At 42.3% G+C, this 22,286-nt stretch overlaps 1 protein-coding gene across 1 annotated transcript in view; it reads left to right on the top strand.

The window, feature by feature from the left end:
* Positions 1-17,469, top strand: part of LOC137650483 (protein LMBR1L-like) — a 99,979-nt gene extending 82,510 nt beyond the window's left edge. The window contains exons 9-12 of the mRNA XM_068383709.1: positions 82-269; positions 8,382-8,601; positions 13,730-13,886; positions 13,999-17,469. Coding sequence (XP_068239810.1) covers positions 82-269; positions 8,382-8,601; positions 13,730-13,886; positions 13,999-14,104 — 671 coding nt within the window. The 3' untranslated portion in view covers positions 14,105-17,469. The remainder of the gene's footprint in view (positions 1-81; positions 270-8,381; positions 8,602-13,729; positions 13,887-13,998) is intronic.
* Positions 17,470-22,286: the final 4,817 nt, after the last annotated feature.

Consider the following 22,286-nt stretch of genomic DNA (forward strand, 5'->3'; position numbering starts at 1 on the left):
TTTTTATGAATGTTCATTTTCAATTTGCAAGATATTTACTATACAAACAATTTACTAATGTCTTAATATTTTTTCAAACAGAAGAGCGTCGACGCGCTGGAGTTTTAAAACGCACCTTAGCATACCCTCTTGCATTACTCATTCTGCTTGCCCTAACTGGGACAGCTGTAGCAATTGTGGGCCTAAATACATTACAGTTACTAATTGGGATTAAAGCCCTTCCTCTAGCATCTGCTCCAGCCATATTAGGAGAAGCACAGCAAGGCAAGGTAAAACCATGGTATAAATTTCATTTTGTTAAATTAGTACACAGTAGAATATGCTTCTATTTCCTTACTTTTAAGATTAAGTATCCCAAATTTTCAGTGCTCATTCTTGTGTACTTTTTCCTCATTTCCCTAAAATGTACAATTTATGAGACGGTGGAAAACAAGTCAGTATAGTGTTAAATTTTTTGTTTAGGTTCATCACTTTAGTGAAAATTTTTCATGAGTGGAGAAAATATTGCTCCAAAAATAATTTATTTGATAAAAGTACAGTACTTTAATTTGTATTTACCCTAACTATACAAACCCGAGTCATTTAACCTTTTTACCCCCAAAGGACGTACTGGTACGTTTCACAAAAGCCATCCCTTTACCCCCATGGACGTACCGGTACGTCCTTGCAAGAAAATGCTATAAAATTTTTTTTTTTTCATATTTTTGATAAATTTTTTTTGAAAAAATTCAGGCATTTTCCAAGAGAATGAGACCAACCTGACCTCTCTATGACAAAAATTAAGGCTGCTAGAGCAATTTAAAAAAAATATACTGCAAAATGTGCTGAGAAAAAAATAACCCCCTGGGGGTTAAGGGTTGGAAATTTCCAAATAGCCTGGGGTTTAAAGGGTTAATAGAAGCATGACTTCAGCGAAGCTGAACGGCCATTGAAACTTAACAAGGCCCTGCCCAATTACCTGGTAGAATTACGTTCACTTGTAACCTTAACATAGAACTTGCATGGCTGTAGAGGTGGGGGGCAGACTTGCATGGTGAGGGTGGCAGTTTAACTAAAAAGGACTCAGGTTTGTAAATTAGGAAAACTACAAATTACTTAAAAAAATTATTTATTCCAACACAAATGCAACCATAATTTTTTAAGAGATTCATCCTTAGGAGGGAGGAAGTCCCTATAAGCAAACTGGTTGGTTTACTAACCCAGGTAATGACAATGCACTTTGGTCTTGTGTAAGAGCAAAATAGATGACTCCTGCCAATCTCTTAACTACCTAAGAAGGTGTTACCTATGTTTGTACCTGGAGACTGGTATACAGTTGCAAAAGATCCTATATCTGAAAGGATACATTGTTTTGAATGTATGGTAATTGTGAAAAATGAGCTTGCATACATTATTTCCCCTGTTGTCTGGGAGGATACTTCAAACATAACTTCTTTGTAACGAACAGTTACTCAGTCGTGAAGCTTGCCTGCGCCTTGCATCCAGTCCAGCGCTTAATGGAATGACTGCTGCACCCCAAGGAGAAGAGGGAAGGAGAGAAGTGCTAGACTTTCTTACCTTTACTTTTAGGCTTTTATTGCAACCGCTATCTTGACTAGATGCCTTTTGTCTTGTAAGGGAGCATGTTCGCAACCCAACTTGAGTAGCTGGTAAAGTGCTGTATGTAGTGAGCAGCAAAGGTTGTCTATCATATCAGACTCCTGCCTTCAAAACTAGCACCACTTAACATGATTTTCCTTACAGTTAGGGTAGATCCGATATCTCTTGACTTTTTGCCCTCAATCTTGAATGGTTCTTCCATCCTGTTGTTGGATCACCACATCTGATGATGCACAAGTCAAAGGAAGCAATGTTCTTGGATATCGTTTTCATTAGCCTTTCAGCATGGAATTTCTGGTGTCCCTCAATAGGCTTTGATTTCTCTAGGTAGTTTTATTGTGTCCTTACAGGACAGAGAAGTAAGTCCTGAGTCCTGCTTGTAAAGAAGAGATGGAGAAAGACTTACATAGAATCTCGGCAAGCTTTGCTCGCATGCAGTCTGCACTGTGTGCCCAAAGCAAATGCTCCTGCAGGAACTCTCCTGGTGAGTTGGGATGAGCTGTTCGCTTCCTTTTCGGCTCTTCCAGCACAACCACCTAGCTTGTGTCCTGCTGAGCCTGTTTGGCCTTTTGAGGTTGGCATACATGAGTTATATGTTCGCGAGTCTACCACATGCAAACCTCTGGCGAGTTCGCAAACTCTTACAAGTTCTGACTTAACGTATTCATGCCCGTGCACACACAGAAACGTACGCGCACATTTCTTTGGCACATGCTCAGTCTACTGCACCACCTTAAAAGCTTGATTCCACATGGATTCAGGAGATTGTGAAAGCAGCCTTAGCCACCTGAGCTGCTTCTGTTAGGACTCCGGCTTCATCAGTTCATCTTGATGATCTGATCGCCATTCCATAGGCGACATCAGTGTTTCCAGAGAACCCTAGACCTCCCTCCTAACCCAGGCGTTGGAGTACGATGGCCACCTCGTGTTCCATCTGCCCTTCAGCCCTGCCTAGGGCACCGGTACCGATGGCTCCTCCAATGCATGTTTTCAGATACCAGAAGCATCTTGAGACAGAGGCTCTCAGGGCAAGGCTTTCGGAACTTGACCCCGTGTGGGAAATGTTGGGGATCTTTCTGACAAAGTTTCACCAGAGGCATAGAAGGCCACTCCACCTCCAGAAGATAAGCTCCACCCAAGAACTAGTAGGGATCAAGATGACTACTCTGCCTGTTCTGTTCTGTCCCCAGGACTCAATGCTGCCTTTGTGGACCCCTCACAGACTTCACAGTCTAAAAAAATAGAGACTTCTCAGCTCCAAGAAGCTCCTTAGAGGGAAGGAAACAGTATTTTAGCCTCCTTCACAGGCAAGTCTTGCAGTCAAAAGGACTCTACATCACTCCTGTCCTACAGAGGCGACTTCAACAGGCATTTGTTGCAATGTTGGCTTCTACATCTCAGGAGGCAAGGTCTCGTTCTATTACTGAGATACCCGATGACAACTTTGACCCACTCCAGGCTCAGCAGTGAGGTGGATGTAAGACCTTGATTATGATTTGGACTCTGGTAATGTACTGCCAGCATCAGCTAGCCTTGAGCCTCCTGTTACTGAGCAATGTGAGCCAGACTCCATCTTCCTTCAAGTACTGTCCTGCATCTGGACAGTCACTGGACTCGGGGAACCCATGTACTCCACTCCAGAGGGGAGAGACCGGACATTAGACCTTCTCTGCCATGCTCCTTTGGCCCAAGAAGCCAAGATTAAAGCTTTGGTCCAAATTAGTAGCAGAGTTCAAAACTCGCAAACCTCTGCAAGAAAACACTCACTTAGAGCTGGTAACTCTTCCAGGCTGCTTCAATCCCCCCCCTCCCCCCCTTTCATGAGGCAAAAGATGTATTGTATTAAGACATCCATGAAAACAACTTTTTCTTGCCTTTAGACCTGGCAGTGACATCCTTGGTTCAAAGTTTGTCAGCGAAGAAGCCAGAGGCACAACTAGCAGTGTTTTCAGCGGTTTGTGCTTCAAACATGGAGAGGTTGGTGAAGGCAACCCTTCAAGCCTCCTCTTGGGTAGACCACCAGTTAGGGACAGTTGGCTATATCGCTGACACGGAGGACTTGTCAGACCCTGAGACCCCGAAAAGCAAAAGATCTTTAAGAACATCATCCTGTCTGGAGCCAAGGCAATAGAATTATTTGTCTATAATGCCACCAACCAGTGGGCCAACTTGATCTTAAGGAGGCGAGATGCCATCGTGTCTAAGTTGCTGAGGCAAGTACAGTACCTTAGAGGAAGATCCTGCAGCTCCGTAACTCCCCTACTTCCATCCTGTCTTTATTTCCTGCTGAAGACATCGAGGCTGTTGTGTAAAAATGGAGGAAAACGAGTCGACTTTCTCCTCGGGGCAGTAACATCCTGGCCCTCCACTTCGGCACCAGTTGTGCCAAAAGTTCCTCCTGTACAGCGCTAAGCTCACAGGACTTTCAGGCATCCCTTTTAGAGCAGAGGGTCTTGAGGAAGGGGGGTGAGAGCTGCTAGATGAGGACAGTACCTCTCTAGGGCACCATTCCCCCCGCAGTTTCACTGCTGGGAGGATGCCTAAGATGGAGGTGGCAGTACCAGGGTCCGAACCATGGACAATATCCTTCGGTCGGGTAATGTCCCATTCATCAACATCCCCCCCCGCTGATTTGTCGTCTAATGAGATCATTGTCTTTTGCGAAGGGATCAGCGGAGGATATTGCCTCTCTAGGAGTATGGTCCAGACCACGTTAGAGAAGGCGTTTTTCAGAAGGTCGTCAACTCCAGGCTCCTTCAGTCGATATGTTCCTGTAAAGAAGGCGTCTGGAGGCTTGAGATCAGGCATGGACCTCTCAACCTTGAACGAGTCTGTCCTTCAAACTCAGTTAAAGATGGAGACTTCATGATCACACTGGGCTTGAAATACATGTACTGTTCTTCCAGATACTAATCCATCCAGCGTCATGAAAATACCCAAGAATCCAACTGCATTACAGGATATACCAGTTTTAAGTGCTATGATTAGGCCTGTCAACAGCACCACAAGTGCTTACATAGGTGTTCACTCTAGTATTGGTCTGGGCCCACAGCAATTGACTACTTTGTTATCTGGAAGACTGGTTGATTCTGACAGACTCGATGGAGAACCTTCTACACCAACACATGGTTCTCAAGTTTAACTGCAATCTGGGAGCCATGATAAACTTTGAGAAGGGGTGTCTGCAGCTCAAACAGCACCTGGTATATCTAGGAATGTAAATTAACACCCAACTGGGAAAAACATCCCATCTTAAAGCAGAATCAAAAGGTTCCAGGAAGTGGCTCCTCGACATTTTCATGTGCAAGGCTCGCTACCAGCCCCCTGGTGGCAGTGCCTGTTTGGACACTTGATGTCCTTATTCCCCCAACAGTTGCCTCTGCATTTGGTCACCAGTGGTAGCTGAAGACCTTATGGTCTCAGAGCAGAAGAAAGACTTGAGCTGGTGGATGCAAGACTCCAATCTCCTCAAAGGGGTAGATCTTCCTTCTCCTTCTCCAGAATTTATGCTCTTCATGGACGCATCAAAAAGAGGGGGGGGGGGGTTACTTGCACCAGTACATGGCCTTCTGGGTTTGCTCCGACTCTGATTGGCAATGTCACATAAACCTGGAGTTACGGCAACTTTTCTAATTTTTCAACATTTCAGGAAGCAATGTTCTTGAATATCTTTTTCATTATCCTTTCAGTGTGTGAATCTGGTGTACCTCAATATTCTCCGATTTCTCTAGGTAGCTTTATTGTGTCCTTACAGGTCAAAGGAGGGAATCCTTAGTCCTCCATGTAAAGAAGAGATGGAGAAAGGCTTAAATAGAATCTCAGCAAGCCTTGCTTGCGTGCAGTCTGTAGTGGCATACTTAAACAAACAATTAGGTAACTTTTTACATCTCCCTTTTAGCCTGGTTTATTCTGGGTAGAAATAACATCTTTGCAGACCTGAGCAATAGGACTCAGATATTTTGGTCTGAATGGTCTTTGGATCCTTGGATAGGAACTAAAGTCCTGACTTTGATTTGTGTGACGTCTCTCCATCACACACTGTTCTGCTGTCCATTATTGGATCTGCAAGCAGCATTACAGGATGCATTCCAACATCCTTGGGACAATGTAGACGTGTAATGCGTTTACTCCCCTTTCTGCCTGATCTGGAGGCTCCTCAACAAGGTGAGATCGTCTTTCAACTTATCAATGATGCTAAAATCTCTGCTGTGGCTGCATGCAGTGGTACCCAGACCTTCTTTTAATTCTAAAAGAGTTTCCAAAGGAGCTACCCCTCTGCTGCATGCAAAGATCCATCACAGGGCCTACCCTCTCACACTACCTTCTACGTTGACTACATGCAAAGATCTATCACAGGGTCATCGCATCCCTATGACTTCATGCCTGGAGGTTATCCAGCCTCTCCTCACTGACAGAGGGTTTTCACAACCAGTGACAAAACAGATGACGGGATACCTCGGTAGGTCCTCTATCGGCAATTATCAGGTGAAGTGGGCGATCTTTAGTGGTTGGTGTCGTAGATAGGGTGTCTCTCCACTCGTAGCTACTACACCTGTGATTGCCCAAATTTTTTCATGTAAACTGCTCAGTCTTTGCAGTGAAAGGCCATTACTTGACCTTAAGCTAGATCTTTAGTTTGAAAAGGGTTGACATTTCCTCTTCAGCAGAATTGTTGATGCTCATACGGAGCTTTTAGTTATCGTGCCCTCAGTCAGAAGTGAGACCCCTTTTTTGGAAAGTAGTTAAAAGTCTTGCGTTCCCTGAAAGGAACTCCTTAAACCTTCTTTTTCCTAGCCTTGGACTCTGCAAAGAGGGTCAGTGAGTTGCATGGTCTCTCCTATGACATTGCCAATTCAAGGGGTGGCTATAGTGGACTCTAGGTTTGGGCTCCTCTTGATTGCTTGTGTACTGTAGGTAACCAATGATACTGATTAACTTTTACTATGTCCTGTGAGAGTGCTAAGGTGCTACCTTGATTGTACCAGGGAAGCTTGTACCCACATAACAAACAAGTGCTTGTCATCATCGGTAGGGTCAAGAGGACAATAACCAAAAACACGCTTTCCCCCTGAAATAGGCAGGTCATTTGACCATGACAGCACCTCAATCCTTTCCCTAGTCGAAAGGCGACCAAGACGACCCAGAACTCATGACATTATGGGCATCAGCACCTCCCTAGGGTTCAGAAGGATCTTTTTTGTGGCACAGATGTTGCATCAAACAACCTTCACTGCCCACTTCCTGCAAGATGTGACACTCAAATTTAAGGGCCGGTCATGAATGGCAGGGGCAAGGGACAGTAACATTGCCTTGTCAAGCAATACAATGCCCTAGAGACTGACCACATTACATATGATCAGCGCCTAAGCCCCTCTCCACCCAAGCCAGAACCAAGGAGAGCCAGGCAATGGCTGCTAATGACTTAGCAGACAGTATTAGCCTGGAATGAAATGTAAAGGAACGATTGGTTGGCCTTTCCTATTCTTCATCTTCCTCTCTCTTGGGATATTGCTAGCTGGCTTCCATCAACTACAGGTATGCCATTTTGCATGCTGCCTGAATATATATTTATGATTACTGTATATATTTTGTTGTACCCATTGTAAATTACTTGGGTTGTATAGCCAGGAAAAATACAATTTTTTTTTTCTTTTTTTAATTTGTGGTTTTGTTACGGTTCAACTTCATACCCCATAATTTTCACCATAAGGTAATTTTAGCTAGATCTCTAATTAAGGGATTCAGCAACCCCAGATTTACATTCAGGAGATGGAATTGGGACAGAAAGATTAGTATCACCTGCTTATGCAATAAGCTTGTTTTCTAGGCCAAACCATATATCGTGTATAAAGTATGAAAAGTAATGGGGCAAAGAACATTACCCTGAGGAACACCTATCACATTTGGACTCATTAAATATATATATATATATATATATATATATATATATATATATATATATATATATATATATATATATATATATATATATATATTTATATATATATATATATATTTATATATTTATTTTGCACCCAAAGATATAAATAGCTATTCTGTGGCAGGTGGGTTGGAAGGGCTCTCCCTTCATGCCACCAGTTGTTAACCATCTACCTTCTTAACTATTCAATGGCAGTTCTAGGACCACTGAAGACATATCCCTATTTTAAAAGACTAAAGGTTTGTACATGTGTTGGAATAAATGAAAAGCGGGATTTACTTATACGTAGAGTATTTACTAAATATTTTATAGCTTTAGAATTTTAATATTTTACATAGAAGTGTTCTCTAGTCTAATGAAGTAACTGATATCCAATTTAGTGTTAATTACATGCATTATTTATCCATAGCACAAAATTCTTACTGTATTTATCTAGTACTGTATATATCATTACAGTACTGCATATAAGGAGGACTGTAAAAGCACAAGGATCAAAACTAACGAAACGATTTAATGAAATTAACTTGATAAGAAGAAATATATATAAATATATATATATATATATATATATATATATATATATATATATATATATATATATATATATATATATATATATATATATATATATATATATATATATATAAAAAGTTGAAAACCACAACAATTTGTTGACCAAGTAATTAAAACATAATATTAACATTATGCATATATATGGGATAGCAAGGCATCCAGGAACTAAAAGTTCAATAGAAATACAATTTCAGAACTGTAATAACAGATCAGTAGAAATAACACAATCATCTTGTATATTTTTAAAACCTCTTTTATCTTTATTTAGAGATCAGTGCTGCTGTCAATGATGGGCTCTGTTGGTGCACTGCTGGAGGTTGTACTAATCCTGTACCTGATAGCTGCCTCTCTATTAGGATGCTATTCTTTGCCGTTCTTTGCAAAGATCCGTCCACAGCCACAAGACACACCCATGGTGCATGTCATAGCTAACTGTGTTGTGGTGCTTATATTATCCAGTGCCCTTCCACTTTTAGCAAGAACACTTGGTAAGTACATTCAAATTTATTTAAAGTAGCCATTTTTCACTTGATTCTTTAAGGTTTTGCTGTTCACAAACTATGCCATTCAGGTTATATTATAAAAATACAGTTCAAAAAGTTCCAAATGCATGGTAGACAAATAATTAAGGATTAAGAAATTAAACAGTATTTGGTTTTGAAAGTGTTGTGATGAATCTTGAAATATTGTTTGTGAATGGTAAAATAATCACCAAATGCATACTAGGACTAAAATGAAAGATTGCAGCTCAACCCCATTTGACGTGAATATGCCTCTGTGAAAGATGTAAATACTAATAAAATTGAAAAGTAATTTGTTCCAACACTTCTTAGGAGTATCTGGGATCTCCTCCCAACTGACCAGAATTTTGTGTAGTTTACCCTACTCCCATTTTCTATGCGGGGTAACCTCTGGCGGAGTGATCCGTGCTATGTGGCGACCCGGGGTCAGAGAGCATGGTCGCTCAGGTCTCGAGCTCCAGTAAGTTTTCTGGTCGCGTCGTGATAACATCTCGACGCTCTTTCCTTACCTAGTGGGACCCTTTGTGTCCCCATCCTTCTTTGTGTCCCACGTGGTCCCATTGTGTTCATTCCGTACCCTTTTCCTCTTGTGTTCCTGTGTCTCGCGGTGCCTTGCTAGTTCGTTATGGAGCATCCCCGTTGTTGTCCCGGGCCTATGGCCGGAAAATCTTGTGGCGCTTTCCTTTCTAAGCCGGAGGTCGACCCTCACTCCTTGTGTTCTTCATGTATGCGAGCATCTCCTCACTGCTTACTTCGCCCGATGCCTCGTCGGATAGGGCTTCTCGACCGCCTTCCCCTACCCAGAGTAGGGGACGAGGTAAGTCCGTTGCGGGGAAGCGGCCCATTGCCCTTCCCCGGGAGTCTGTGATGCCTGTTGGTGGGGATGATTTGTCGGTTCAGGCAAGTGGGGGGCCTGAGGGCGGGACGGGAGTGTGTTCGAAGTATGGAGGTCTGGTGCCAGGAGGGCCCGTCTCTTCCGACGATCCTATGTGGGGAAAGGCTGCTGCAGCCTCTTCCCCTGCTTCTTGGGCCTGCATTTCAGGTACGTCAGCAGCCGGGGGAGACGCCGAGAAGGGGGATTCGCCGTCGTCGGACCCCCTCGCGTGGGCGCTGCCTAGAACGCCCTTCAAGTCACCCATGAGACTGGAGGAAGAATTCGAGGCGTGGTTTCCCAGTAAGAAGTTGCCTCGCTCTCCCCCAGCGCCTTCAGCAACGCTCCCTCCAGTCTTCCTGGAACCTTCTTCGGTGACGGACCGGCACGAGGACCCTCCAGCAGCGCGGGACGACTCGGACCGTTCGGCGCAGTCCTACAGATCTTCGGTCTCCTCTTACGAGTCGTACTCCTTCTTCTCGGAGGACGGAGGTCCGAGGGACCCGAAGAGGAGACGAGAGAGGTCCTGCAGAAGGAGTTCCCGTTCCAGATATCGTCACGCCAGGAGGCGTTCTAGATTTCCCAGATGAAAGCACAAGAGAAGCCATTCTCCTAGGGAGGAGTGGGTGCGAGTCGCCATCCCACTCAGTCATTTCCTAGGAGCTTCAGCAGTCCCAGGTACCTCTGGCTGGCTTCCAAGAGCGTGTTCTCCTTCCTCGAAGTACGTCTCCTATGACAGGCACGAGTATTGACAAAAATCATCACTTCAGGCTCTGGTCGACAGGCATAAGTCTGCGAGGGTTTTGACTCCATCCGCCCAGCGGAGAGAGTCGCCCCTTCGGCCTGGCAGCCGTGTCCCAGCCTCTAAGTCTTCGACGGGCTGTCAGGAGCGTGAGAGACAGCCAGGGACCATGAGGAAGCCCGCAGCAGCTTGGTCCTCCTCAGGGAGAGACAAGTCCAGGACTGAGGCTTCCGTCTCAGCGGCGATGCCCGTCCTCCGACCAGAACCGCCGAAGTCATACCACGACAAGAAGATGCCTCCACCTCGAGCGGAACCCCCCGTCGTAGATGTACCTCCTCAGGCAGAGGACCATCCAACGGAAGGCCTAGGAGATGGCGGAGAGGGCTCAATGGACGAGGTCTCCGCGTACAGAAAAGTGCTAGCCCTCATCGGGCGCCATCACAGGCTGGACGAGCCGAAACCTGTGACGGAGGAAGTCTGGCTTTCTGGCCTCAGCAGGTTGGTGGATAGCCCCGTTCAGCAGAAGACCTCGCTGGCTCTTCCCCTGGCTAGAAACATTAGGCTAGGCATGGAGCATATCAACAAGACAGTAGCCAGCCATGCGGACGCCCTCAAGAATCAGAGCGCCTCCAAGCTCCTGCAGGGTCTCAAGACTCAGAAGCGATTTTACCTCCCTGCAGACAACCTTCAGGCCGTCCTACTCAGGCTCCAGAAAAGGATGTTCGGGCCGCGCCTCTTGAAGGAGGTAAGATGGGAGGCCCTCAACTCCTGCTGACGCCTTGGGTGGGGGGGATGCCTCAAACAATCTTGGCAAGCATGGCGGGACCACGGAGAAGATCCGTGGACCGTAGCAGTACTAAAGGAGGGGTACAGGTTGCCCTTCCTAGCGGACCCCCCACCTCTGATTCCAGATCAACAGGCAGAGTTGTTGGCACCCAAGGACCCCTTGAGAGTAGCAGCGCTGCAGGAAGAAGTCTCGGCAATGCTGGCGAAAGGGGTAGTAAAACCAGTCAAGAACCCGGGTCCGGGGTTCTACAGCAGGCTCTTCCTGGTGGAGAAAGCGACAGGGGGCTGGAGACCGGTCATAGACCTCTCAGTCCTCAACAAATTTGTGTGCAAGACCGACTTCAAGATGGACTCTCCGAAGTCGGCCTTGAGGGAGGAGGACTTCATGATGTCCATAGACCTCAAAGACTCCTACTTCCAGGTCCCTGTCCATCCCTCCAGCAGGAAGTACCTAAGGGTAAAATGGGGTACCCAGACGTTGCAGTTCAGGACTCTCTGCTTTGGACTGTCGACAGCCCCTCAGGTCTTCACGAGGGTCTTCGCAACAGTTACAGCCTGGGCACACGAACAGGGTATCCGCCTGATTCGGTACCTAGACGACTGGTTGTTGCTTTCAGCCTCAGAGGAAGTACTGAGGGAGCAAGGCACGAAGCTCCTGCAGTTCTGCAACATCTTGGGTATCGTCATCAACCTGGAGAAGTCTCAGCTGATACCCTCCACCAGGATGACCTACCTAGGGATGGTCCTAGACTCCCGGTTGGCGAGAGCCTTCCCCTCCACGGAGAGACTGGACAACCTAGAACAGATACTCCGGCCCTTCCTGTCGGGCCAGCCCAGGAGACCCAAGGACTGGCAAAGACTGATAGGCCACCTCGTGTCGTGAGAAGTTAGTCCCCCATGGGAGGCTCAAACTCAGGGGTGTGTAGTGGAACCTGAATGAGCTCTGGAACCAGGGGGACTCCCCGCACAAGATAGTCCCGATGTACCTGGAGTGATGGCACATCAGAACGAACACCCTCAAGGGAATGTCCTTCGCAGCCGACCCTCCGGAGATGCTCCTGTTCACGGATGCATCCAAGGAGGGTTGGGGCGCCCATCTTCTCGACAAAACAGCAAAGGGAAAATGGGAAGTCGAGGAGACGAACCTGCACATGAACGTGCTGGAGATGATGGCCGTACAAAGGGCATGCCAGGAGTTCGTCCATCTACTCCGGGGAAACACCGTGGCTCTGATGTGTGACAACGCCACGGTGGTGGCCTACGTGAAAAAGCAAGGAGGACGGGAGTCGAAGGAACTGTGCACTCTCACAATGGAGTTCCTAGAATGGGCCGAAGTGGAGCAAATCAAAATTTCAGCCAGGTTCATTCCGGGAAAGAGGAACGTCCTGGCCGATGGCCTCAGCGGGATAGGTCAAGTGGTAGGGTCCGAGTGGTCTCTACACCCAGAAGTGGCCAAGACCCTCATCCTGAAGTGGGGCTCTCCAGTAATAGACCTCTGCCACGAGACTAGACGCACAGCTCCCCGTGTTTTGTTCTCCTGTGCCAGATCTAACAGCAGCGTTCAAGGACGCCTTCCAACACCCTTGGGACAACCTCAACGTTTACACCTTTCCCCCCTTCGGGATGCTCAGACAGGTCCTCAACAGGGTGAGACAGGCGGACTACCTGTGAATGACTTTGATAGCGCCCTGGTGGCCGTAAGAGTGGTTCGCGGATCTAAAGGAACTGGCACGCCTTCCATCTTGGCCGCTTCAGGACAAACTGGACCTTCTCCGGCAGCCTCACTTCCAAAGGTTCCACGAAAACCCTCGGTCCCTCCGCCTTCACACGTGGAGGTTATCGAGCGTCTCCTGAGGATGGGGTCAGCATAACCTAGCCTCCTATCTAGGTTCCTTTTCTCTCTTCATCATTGTTCTCTAGGTCCGAAAGGCCACTCCCCCTCCTAAAGTATAAGTCTCCTAAGAAAGTAGTTTGAGGTAAGTACTCCGTGTTGGAACACATCACAAATTTTAAGTAATTTGTATTTTTCCTAACAGTACTTACCTCGAACTACTTTCGTGTTATGGCCCACCCATCCTGCCCCGAGTGCCTTACAGGACTTTGTAGAAACCTATCTACCAACACTTACTGGAGCTTGAGACCTGAGCGAGCATGCTCTCTGATCCCGGGTCGCCTCATGGCACATATCACTCTGCCAGAGGTTACCCCGCATAGAAAACGGGAGTAGGGTAAACTACACAAAATTCTGGTCGGTTGGGAGGAGATCCCAGATACTCCTAAGAAAGTAGTTCGAGGTAAGTACTATTAGGAAAAATACAAATTACTTAAAATTTGTGATTTTTATTTCCTCTAGCTATACAAACTCGAATCCTTTAAAAAAAGGGAATGTCTTAGCAGAGATGAAACAGCTGTTGAATTTGTCAATGAGTTACAATAGTTCACACACACAGAGAGAGAGAGAGAGAGAGAGAGAGAGAGAGAGAGAGAGAGAGAGAGAGAGAGAGAGAGAGAGAGAGAGAGAGATTTCTTTATTTGGCTACTACAGTACTATTACTCAGTCTAGGTCATTAACTTACCCTCTGATGTAATGTCTAAAATTTTTGTTCAACATTGTTGATAAAAAGACCAGTAGAATTATAACTTGTAACTGATCAAGTAGCCTTTTACTCATGAATATAATGAATTCTGGTTTTCAGGGATAACCAACTTTGACTTACTTGGAGACTTTGGGAAGATCAGCTGGTTAGGAAATTTCTGGATTGTCCTCGGCTACAACATGTTATTTGCCTCTGCTACAGCATGGTGTCTGGTTAAGAAATTTACAGCAACCATTAGACATGAGATATACATAAGGTAAGGTGTCCTTTTACATTTTGTGAGTGCTGTTTAATGTACTAAAGATGTTAAACAACTGAAGACATTTTTTATAGATATGATTATTGAAAACTTTTGCTTCATTTAACAGGTTCAAGTTGATAGTGCTGTCACTTTTGAAGAGGGATTCTTTCAAATTGCCAGCCCAAGTTATGAATGGGGGCATGATGAATCCTGGCAACATTAAAGAAGAGTAGCATATGGCTTAGAGAATCATTCATGTCAATGGTTCTCATATATCCCCTTGAAAAATGAAAGGCATTTATCCCTATCTTAAACCATGACATCAGATTTTGTAATCTACCATGGATTTTACACAGACTGAGTGTTTCAGAGGGTGTTTGGTAGAGCAGTGATTTGATATACTGAACATCAATATGAATATCCAAAGTTGTAGTTATGATTGAAAATGGGAACGAGTGAGGATCAGAAAAAAGGTGAAATCATGCTGTACTTCGAAATCTAAGAACTTCCTTATGGTTCATATGTGCAAGAAAATTCTCATAAACTCAAGATAATTCTTGTATAAATATTTAAGCCTCGTTTTGGAAATTATCTACTGTATGTGTTTTTTTTATGTACTGTACTATGTGAATCCTACTTAAAGTGACTGATCACGTAAATAATATAATGGACTACATCTTAGTAACTGAGGTGCATTTAGCAAGATTAACCTTGCAAACAAGCAGCTAGGTTGGAAATTTAAACATATTTCTGTGACAAATTGGTGTTATTTATAGGAAAATATTTGCTTATTTTCTAGAAGTTTCCATAATGTATTGTCTTTCAAAATAGCATTTTAATCACTAAAATCAGTTATGAAAAATGAATACCCGGTGAAGCATAATGAAAATCATACAATTGGAGGTGATAGTTATAGTTTATCTCAAGATTTTTTGAAGAAGAAATGATGTGTTGGTGTACAGTATTGTTATATTAAAACAAAATTGAATTTCTATTGATTGTTTATTTATAGGCTTGGTGAAGAAACAGAGATGAACCTTTCTTTATCAAGTTTCTCATCTAAATTCTAAGCTCAATGTTTTAGAAGTTTAAAACTTGTATTTATTTATTTTTGGGTCAGTAATATACAATAATGGATGAGGGTTACACAGTGCTTTTTTATGCTATATACATTTGCAGACTTAAGAGCACGAGTATGACGTTATAAGGGTCTACAAAATAGGTATATGATTTCCCCACTATGTATACACTTAAATCTTTTATGATTTTAAAATTTTAAGAAAAGGTTTTTTACTAGCCAGTTTATGAAATGTTCAGGGGAAAGGTTGTCTCAAGAGACTACTTATGAAGAAAAAACTTCCGATACTAAGGTAACTTTTAAACGTATCACAATATTGTGTATAAACAGATCAGAAGAAATATTGGATACACATATTTTTGTAGGCTTTAAAATAATCTTCAATATTTTTTATTTAATTTTAATAAAGTGGGGCTCTATTTTGTGGTGACGGATGTGACTACCAGTACATCAACATTATGTAACCTTCTTTGTAAAGAGTATCTTATTTTCAGACAAGAGAAGTGGTAGCCTAAGGATACATTACTTGTCAGCAACATAATTCTATACTTTCACAAGAAAAGATTAAATGCTCATTGTTGCCACCCTTGTTCAAGACCTATTAAAAAAATTGTAATTCCAAACTTGAGCATGATTGATTAATGGTTAATCAGCAAAGAAAAATTATTATTGTGGGCATTATTTCTGTAATAAATTTGAAGTGCATGGAACAAAGAGTATATACCACAGCTGTCCACAAAGTGGCATAAATTATCATGTACTTTGTAATCCATTATAACAATATGCTGTAAGTACAGTATCTGGTAGATCACTATAGTTATGTAGTAAGATTTGGAGCATACATTTATTAATCCTATAGCAAGATTAAGAGCATGATTTTTTATGCAATATTTTTTTTTTTTTTTTCTGTACACCAATTTTGATAATATTGGTCAGATGGTTGGTATGCTGTCACTTCTAACCAAAGATTGATAAAGGCTGGGTAGTTCAGGTACTTCCCTATGTTCCACATATTTTGCACATGAAATGCAATTTGCTCAAAGATTTTCTAAAGGCAGTTATTTCTGTGACAGTTACCGTTTATCTACAAATGTAATTGCTTGAAAAGTATGCCTCGTAGTTTTATGGCAAGTACTGTATTACATATAAAAGCCTTATTTTTTTTTGCGCATCTGATGCTTGAGGGAAAAAGTGGTTTACTGCCCAAAACCTATTATTTTTTTTTCTTTTAAATCCTCACCAGTATTTTCCAGTTATGGTTTTGTGTTTAAAGGCGAATCTTGTTTACATTGTGTATGAATTATTTACGTGGTACTTTTTTATTGGAATAATATATTTTGTGATTGTGGAAGTTACTGTGGACATGCAATGCTTCTAGGTGGAATAACATAATGGTGAGAAATTTTCTACGGAAATGTTGGATAGTTTCCAGCAAGGTTTATTTTACATTCAGTGGTTTTGGCATCGTTTATAATTTTTAGTAAAATCAAGTAATAATTTTTTTTAATAGGTTGCATATCATGTAATAAAATATTTTTATTTTTTTAATCAACACAGTCATGAACGAAACAGTTTTTTTATGCTATTAATTGGTACTTTTCTGTTAAAAAATCTAATTGAACAATTTATAAAATTCAAACTTTTCAATGTCACATGTGAAGATTTTTCTCCAGTATTTGAATTTTTCATGCTCTCTTTAATTCACTTTAGAAGCTAAGGGACCACATATTTCATAGTAACTTCAAAACTGGTGTGATATTTATTTAAATTTGCTATATTTAAAGTCTGAGCAAGATTTCCCTCTCTTTCTAAGTGGTGAAATGCATGCATGTTTTACTAGTAATTTTTTTTTTTTATTGAAGTTCTGTACTTAGAGAAAGTGTGATGCAATGTATGATTGTATTGGAAATTTATTAATATACATCCAATTGATTTTGTTAACATGGAAATATTTAATCTTATATTTAGATGGTGTATGATTACTATAAGTTGAATGAGTGATTAATTTTACCTCAGTTATCCAGATGACTTATCCAAACGTCTGGTGCTTTTATTTTACTTTCTGGATTTATTTTCTTGTATACTTTAATATTTATTAGTTTTAAAATGTAGTGATTCAACTCTTTATATTTTTATACAAATAAACCCTATTTCTATTAATGCAAAATGACTCGACTCATAAAGCAATTACTTTCCACCTCCTCCATGTAAATAGTATTTGCCTTCAGTTGAGAATTTTTTGCAAACATATCGTAGTCTTTCCTCTGTTTTATAAAAATTTAGTCACTTTTTTGTAAATAATCTTCCTTGTAGTATTTGTACCTCATATTCAGTGTAAAATATTTTTGAACATTTTGCTCACTATTAGTGTAGGCTAAGTATTCTGTATAATAATTTTTGTGAACACAAATCCTGGGATGATACAAATTCACCAACATCCAGGTTAAATTTTTATAAAACTTTTGTTTGTTATTTATGTATATAAGACTGTACAGCAAGACAATAAAAATATCTGTAATTTTTACTACTTTTTTTTACACTATTTAGTTTTGTACTATGGAATCTTATAAATGATTTTCTTTGGGTTAATATGCTATGGGATCTTCAAGGGTTTTCCTGTAAATGCTAGAACAGGGAATCGAATACAGCATAAAAATACCAAAGAAATACTGTCGCCCTACTCAAGGTCTGATGTATCAATGTGCAAGGCACTGACTGAGCATTTACAGGGAGACGCACGGGTTCAGGCTCTATTGAACCCGTCAGCAACCCCCAAAGCTGAAAATCATCTAGCAACTTACGACATATCATCATAAAGAACTAATACTAATACATTAATGCCTCACAACACAAAATTAATTAGTTCCATAATGGCTTTCATAACGTGATTTTTTCATCGTGTCGCCCTTTACATGTAAGTAGCCTAATTCGCTCAGACCCTACAAAAACACCACATTAAATGATAATAAAAAGGGTACACACCACTAAACAATACTGTACTAAATTTATAACAAGTACTGTGTTTGGATCATTCAATAATAGATTAACTGTTGGTAATCAGTAAAAGAAGTGTATAAGTAGAGAAAACAGTAAAAATACAGTAACAAAAATGTGGAAACTTACCTTTGGAGTGAGGCGATGTCCGAGAGGTAAGTGCAGGGTGGTGGAGGAGCATGAAAAAACGGCAGAAAATGACAAAACAGCAGAAAATGTCAACAAGTGGCCGAAAACAAACATTTAACTTTATAAAATAGATTTATAAACGACAGAAAACCTAAACACTTAATTTTAGAAAACACATATACAAATGGCAGGAAATAACGCAACGATAAACTTGAAACAAAATTAAATTTTTTTTTTTTTTTTTTGCATTTTTCTATTTTTTTCCCTTTTTTTTTACTTTACGTCTTGTATTTTCTAAATGTAATGACACCACGTATTTTCTTCATCACTGCCACTTTTCTTTCGTTTTTTATCTGACGCTTGGTCTGATTTTAGCAAAAGCCTCTTTTTAAAATAATCGTCCAAAGAAGCTTGTTTCTGCCTGCTTCTTAAAATTTTCCTGAAATGACTTGGGCAAACTTCACTACAGTACTCAAGCGCATGACCTGTGAGAATTTTTTCTGGGTGTGTCTTTTCTACAAGAGCCAACATTTAAAGTTGCCATCTAGAACCAACTTAATTTCTGCCGCTGTCAGTGGGTCATCATCCTCCCCGCTGTCCTCTTCCTGAACGACATTCACTCACATGGTCTCCAACTCCTTCAAGTCATCCATCTTAAGTTCCTCTTGGTGCTCCTCAATAAGCTTATCAACTTCCAGACCCATGGACTTCCTGAGTGTAATGATCTTGGCAACATCAGATTGAGCAACAGGTTTAGGATCCTCAACATTTTTGGAATCACCTTCAGCTTGGTCTGCGTGGAAGCCCTCGAAATCTTGAGCGGAGATGGCATCAGGCAACAGCTTCTTCCACGTAGAGTTCAAGAGGCGCCTCAAAACCTCGTGCCAAGCTTGATCGATGATTTTGAGGCATATGACAATCACTGTATGCTCCTTCCAAAATTTACGAAGGGTGAGGTTTGTGCTCTCAATGATTTAGAAACATCTCTTGAAGAGATATTTCATATCAGGCTTCTTAAAATTTGAAATCATTTGCTGGTCCTTGGGATGGAGAGGGGTGGTGTTCGGTGGAAGAAAGAGAACCTTAATGAAGGAATACTCTGTTACAATATCTTCCTCGAAGGCAGGAGGGTGAGCAGGAGCATTGTCCAGCACCAGCAGGTATTTCATAGGGAGGCACTTCTCTTCCAAATACTTTCTCACGATTGGGCCGAAATAAACATTTACTCAATGAACAATTGTCTTGTTACGCAGGCTTTTCCATTAGCCCTCCACAACACGTGAAGATTTTTCTAAGTGACTTTATGGGTCTTGAAGGCTCATGGAGTATCTGAGTGATCACCAGCAGGGGTTTCACCTTGCAATCCTCACTGGCATTTGCACAGAGTTCAAGGGTAAGCCTGTCCTTCATAGGCTTATGCCCGGGTAGCCTCTTTTCTTCTGACATGATGTACAATCAATGAGGCATTTTTTTCCAAAAAGAGCCTAGTTTCGTCGCAATTGAAGACTTGCTGGAGACTAGCTTTCCCGTACAGTCAACTCGTCGAACGTCTTAACAAAGGCTTCGGCTGCTTTTCGTGTCTGAGCTTGCAGCCTCCCCATGACGCACCACCGAATGAATGCCTGAGCGTCTTAAATTTTTCAAACCCACCAAGAGAAGCCTTGAACTCAGGGGGTGCCTGCTTCGATGTTCCTTCTCCTGCGCCGTTTCGGCCTGAGCATACACGAGATCACCGAAAATGGCGCTGGCTTTCTGCCAGATTATTGCTTCGGTGATAGTTTCTCCAGCCATTTCTTTGTCCTTTATCCAGACAAGCAGCAGTCTCTCCATCTCATCGTGGACATGGCTCCTCTTACTGGAGAAAAGTCACGCCCTTAGAAGGTGTTGCTGCTTTGATAGCTTCCTTCTGCTTCAGGATCGTTCCTATTGTAGACAGATTTCGGCCATATTCCTTCGTGATCACACTTAACCGCATACCAGCCTCCTATTTCTTATTTCCATCTTCATCTCCATGGAAAGCATCATTCTCTTCTTTCCCTGGACATCAGCGACTTTCTTTGGACCCATGACTAATAATGTAATGTAATATCAAACATGATACAGTACAATTGTTACGAAAGCAAAATCACAAACACTAAGTCAATGCGTACGATACCGAAAAGACATATGAACGCCAATACGTAGGTGCATGATGGGATACAGTACAGTAGATGCTGACCAATAGGAGAGCATGACCTTATGGCGGTAACTAGCATCTGAGTAGAGAGATAACCAATGGGAGTGCAGGAGGATGGTTGCAAGTTTACGGACTGGGGGCACGTGAATTTTCAAACCAGTCTCAGACACGGACGGGCTCTCGCACCGTACCTCCTCTCGTTGTCCAAAACATTTTTCATGATGCGAGTCCTAAAATTCTTCGCATCTTGTTTCGCAGTGTGAAGATTTCATAAGCACATTCTAACATGTCGAGAAGTTTGACTGTACCTAGAGACAATTGCACTTGTACGCGAGTTTGCGCCTAACCTCCATCTTCTTGTATGTTGGTCAACCATACGCAAACACTATTGAAAGCTCTGTTAATAGCGTAGTTCTACACCTACTGTTAAATTCAGAAACAGGAATAAAGTTCTGATTTAGTTATCCACTATTCTTAATGATATCGTTATCATAATGGAGGGGTTATTTATTTCCTTATTTTCTTTCCTCACTGGGATAATTTTCCCTGTTGTAGCCCTTGGGCTTAAAGCATCATACTTTTCCAACTAGGGTTGTAGCTTAGCCAGTAAAAATATTTTTGGGCTCAGCCATGTCGTCCTGATGGAAGGTTCCTTTCGGCAGCTTTCTAAGGGATATTTGGCTACAGTGATACTCCCAGAGAATTGACCACAGGTCTCCAGAATTCTAACTCCTGGCACGAGTATCCTTAATATAACTCTTTAAGGATATCGCATAATATCAGGGGACGTATTTCTTGATACGACACATAGCAATCTTCACCCCAAATAGAGTTTTCACTTTAAGGGGGAAGAATGGTGAAATTGAAGGGGTGCTGTTATCAAGGTTACCCGATGAATCCCCTCCTGGTACCACCCCGGCAAACCATTCCTTTTGTAGTAGCGAATTAAGCACGGTGTCTCTCCCAACTGCTCTTGGTTTTGTTACTATTACAAGGATTATTACAATGCAATCTCCAGCATCTTCATCCTCTGGAAAGTTGAGTATTTAATCATTCCTGTGTATAATTTTTGGCTCCCTTCTTACAGTTAAATTAGCATAATTTAGATGTGTTTACTGGAGCAGAGCCATCGCCGGAAGAGGCTATTTTGGACCGCTGTCGTACGCCATAAATGCTTTATTTAGTTAGTAGTACTACGTCCCCGGTATTTAGCTATAATGTATTCTAGCTATTTAGGCAAATTATACTAATGAAGATAAGATTACACATGTAATATTTCCTCTTCTGTTAAAACGTTTCGATAGTATACATTAGGGCCTCGGTGATATAGCGTTGCCGAGATCCTGACTCGAGTTATGCTAGCCTAAAGCGTTTTAATATACTATACAGTAGTAACGTTATCCCCGTTTATCTTGTATCGTTTTATTAATTCAATCGGAGATAGTACATCTCCTAGAATTACTATCATAATTCGATACTTGTCTCTTATAAAAATATAAGGATAAACCCTTCGTTCCCTCTGAGTGCCGCCATTAGGCGGCAACCTTATCTTTTGTCTTGCCACAGAGTAGTGTACTCCGGCTTAACTGAGATAGTGTTTCTGTCCATCCTCTTTGCTAATGAGTATCCCGGCTTCGAAATACGACAGTAACTCAGAGTATTCAGTCTTGTTGTCGGAAACTCTACCGATGGGGGATTAGTCATTTCCCTGCCGGTTACACAGTTGCCAGCATAGGAAGTCCAGCTTCCCTAGTCCACAACAGAAAGTGGTAGTACAGTTGCCGCCACCTTTCTCCCTTGTGGACTAGAAGACATGTCTTATATCTGGCAATGTCTTAGGCTGAAGAATCGTTATTCCTCTGCCGCCCAGGACGGCGCCGGCATAGGAAACTATGTTTCCTTGATTTGCAGCCGACAGTAGGAGGCATACCTGCCGCCTTCTTTCTATGCAAAATATAAGACCTTTTCCCTTCCCCTTCTGTCCTTCAGTGACGGCCTAGCCGTTACAACCCGTATGGAAGGTATTCTACAATCTCCC

The sequence above is a fragment of the Palaemon carinicauda genome, chromosome 12, assembly GCF_036898095.1.
Source record: "Palaemon carinicauda isolate YSFRI2023 chromosome 12, ASM3689809v2, whole genome shotgun sequence".
NCBI classification, from domain to species: Eukaryota; Metazoa; Arthropoda; class Malacostraca; order Decapoda; family Palaemonidae; genus Palaemon; species Palaemon carinicauda.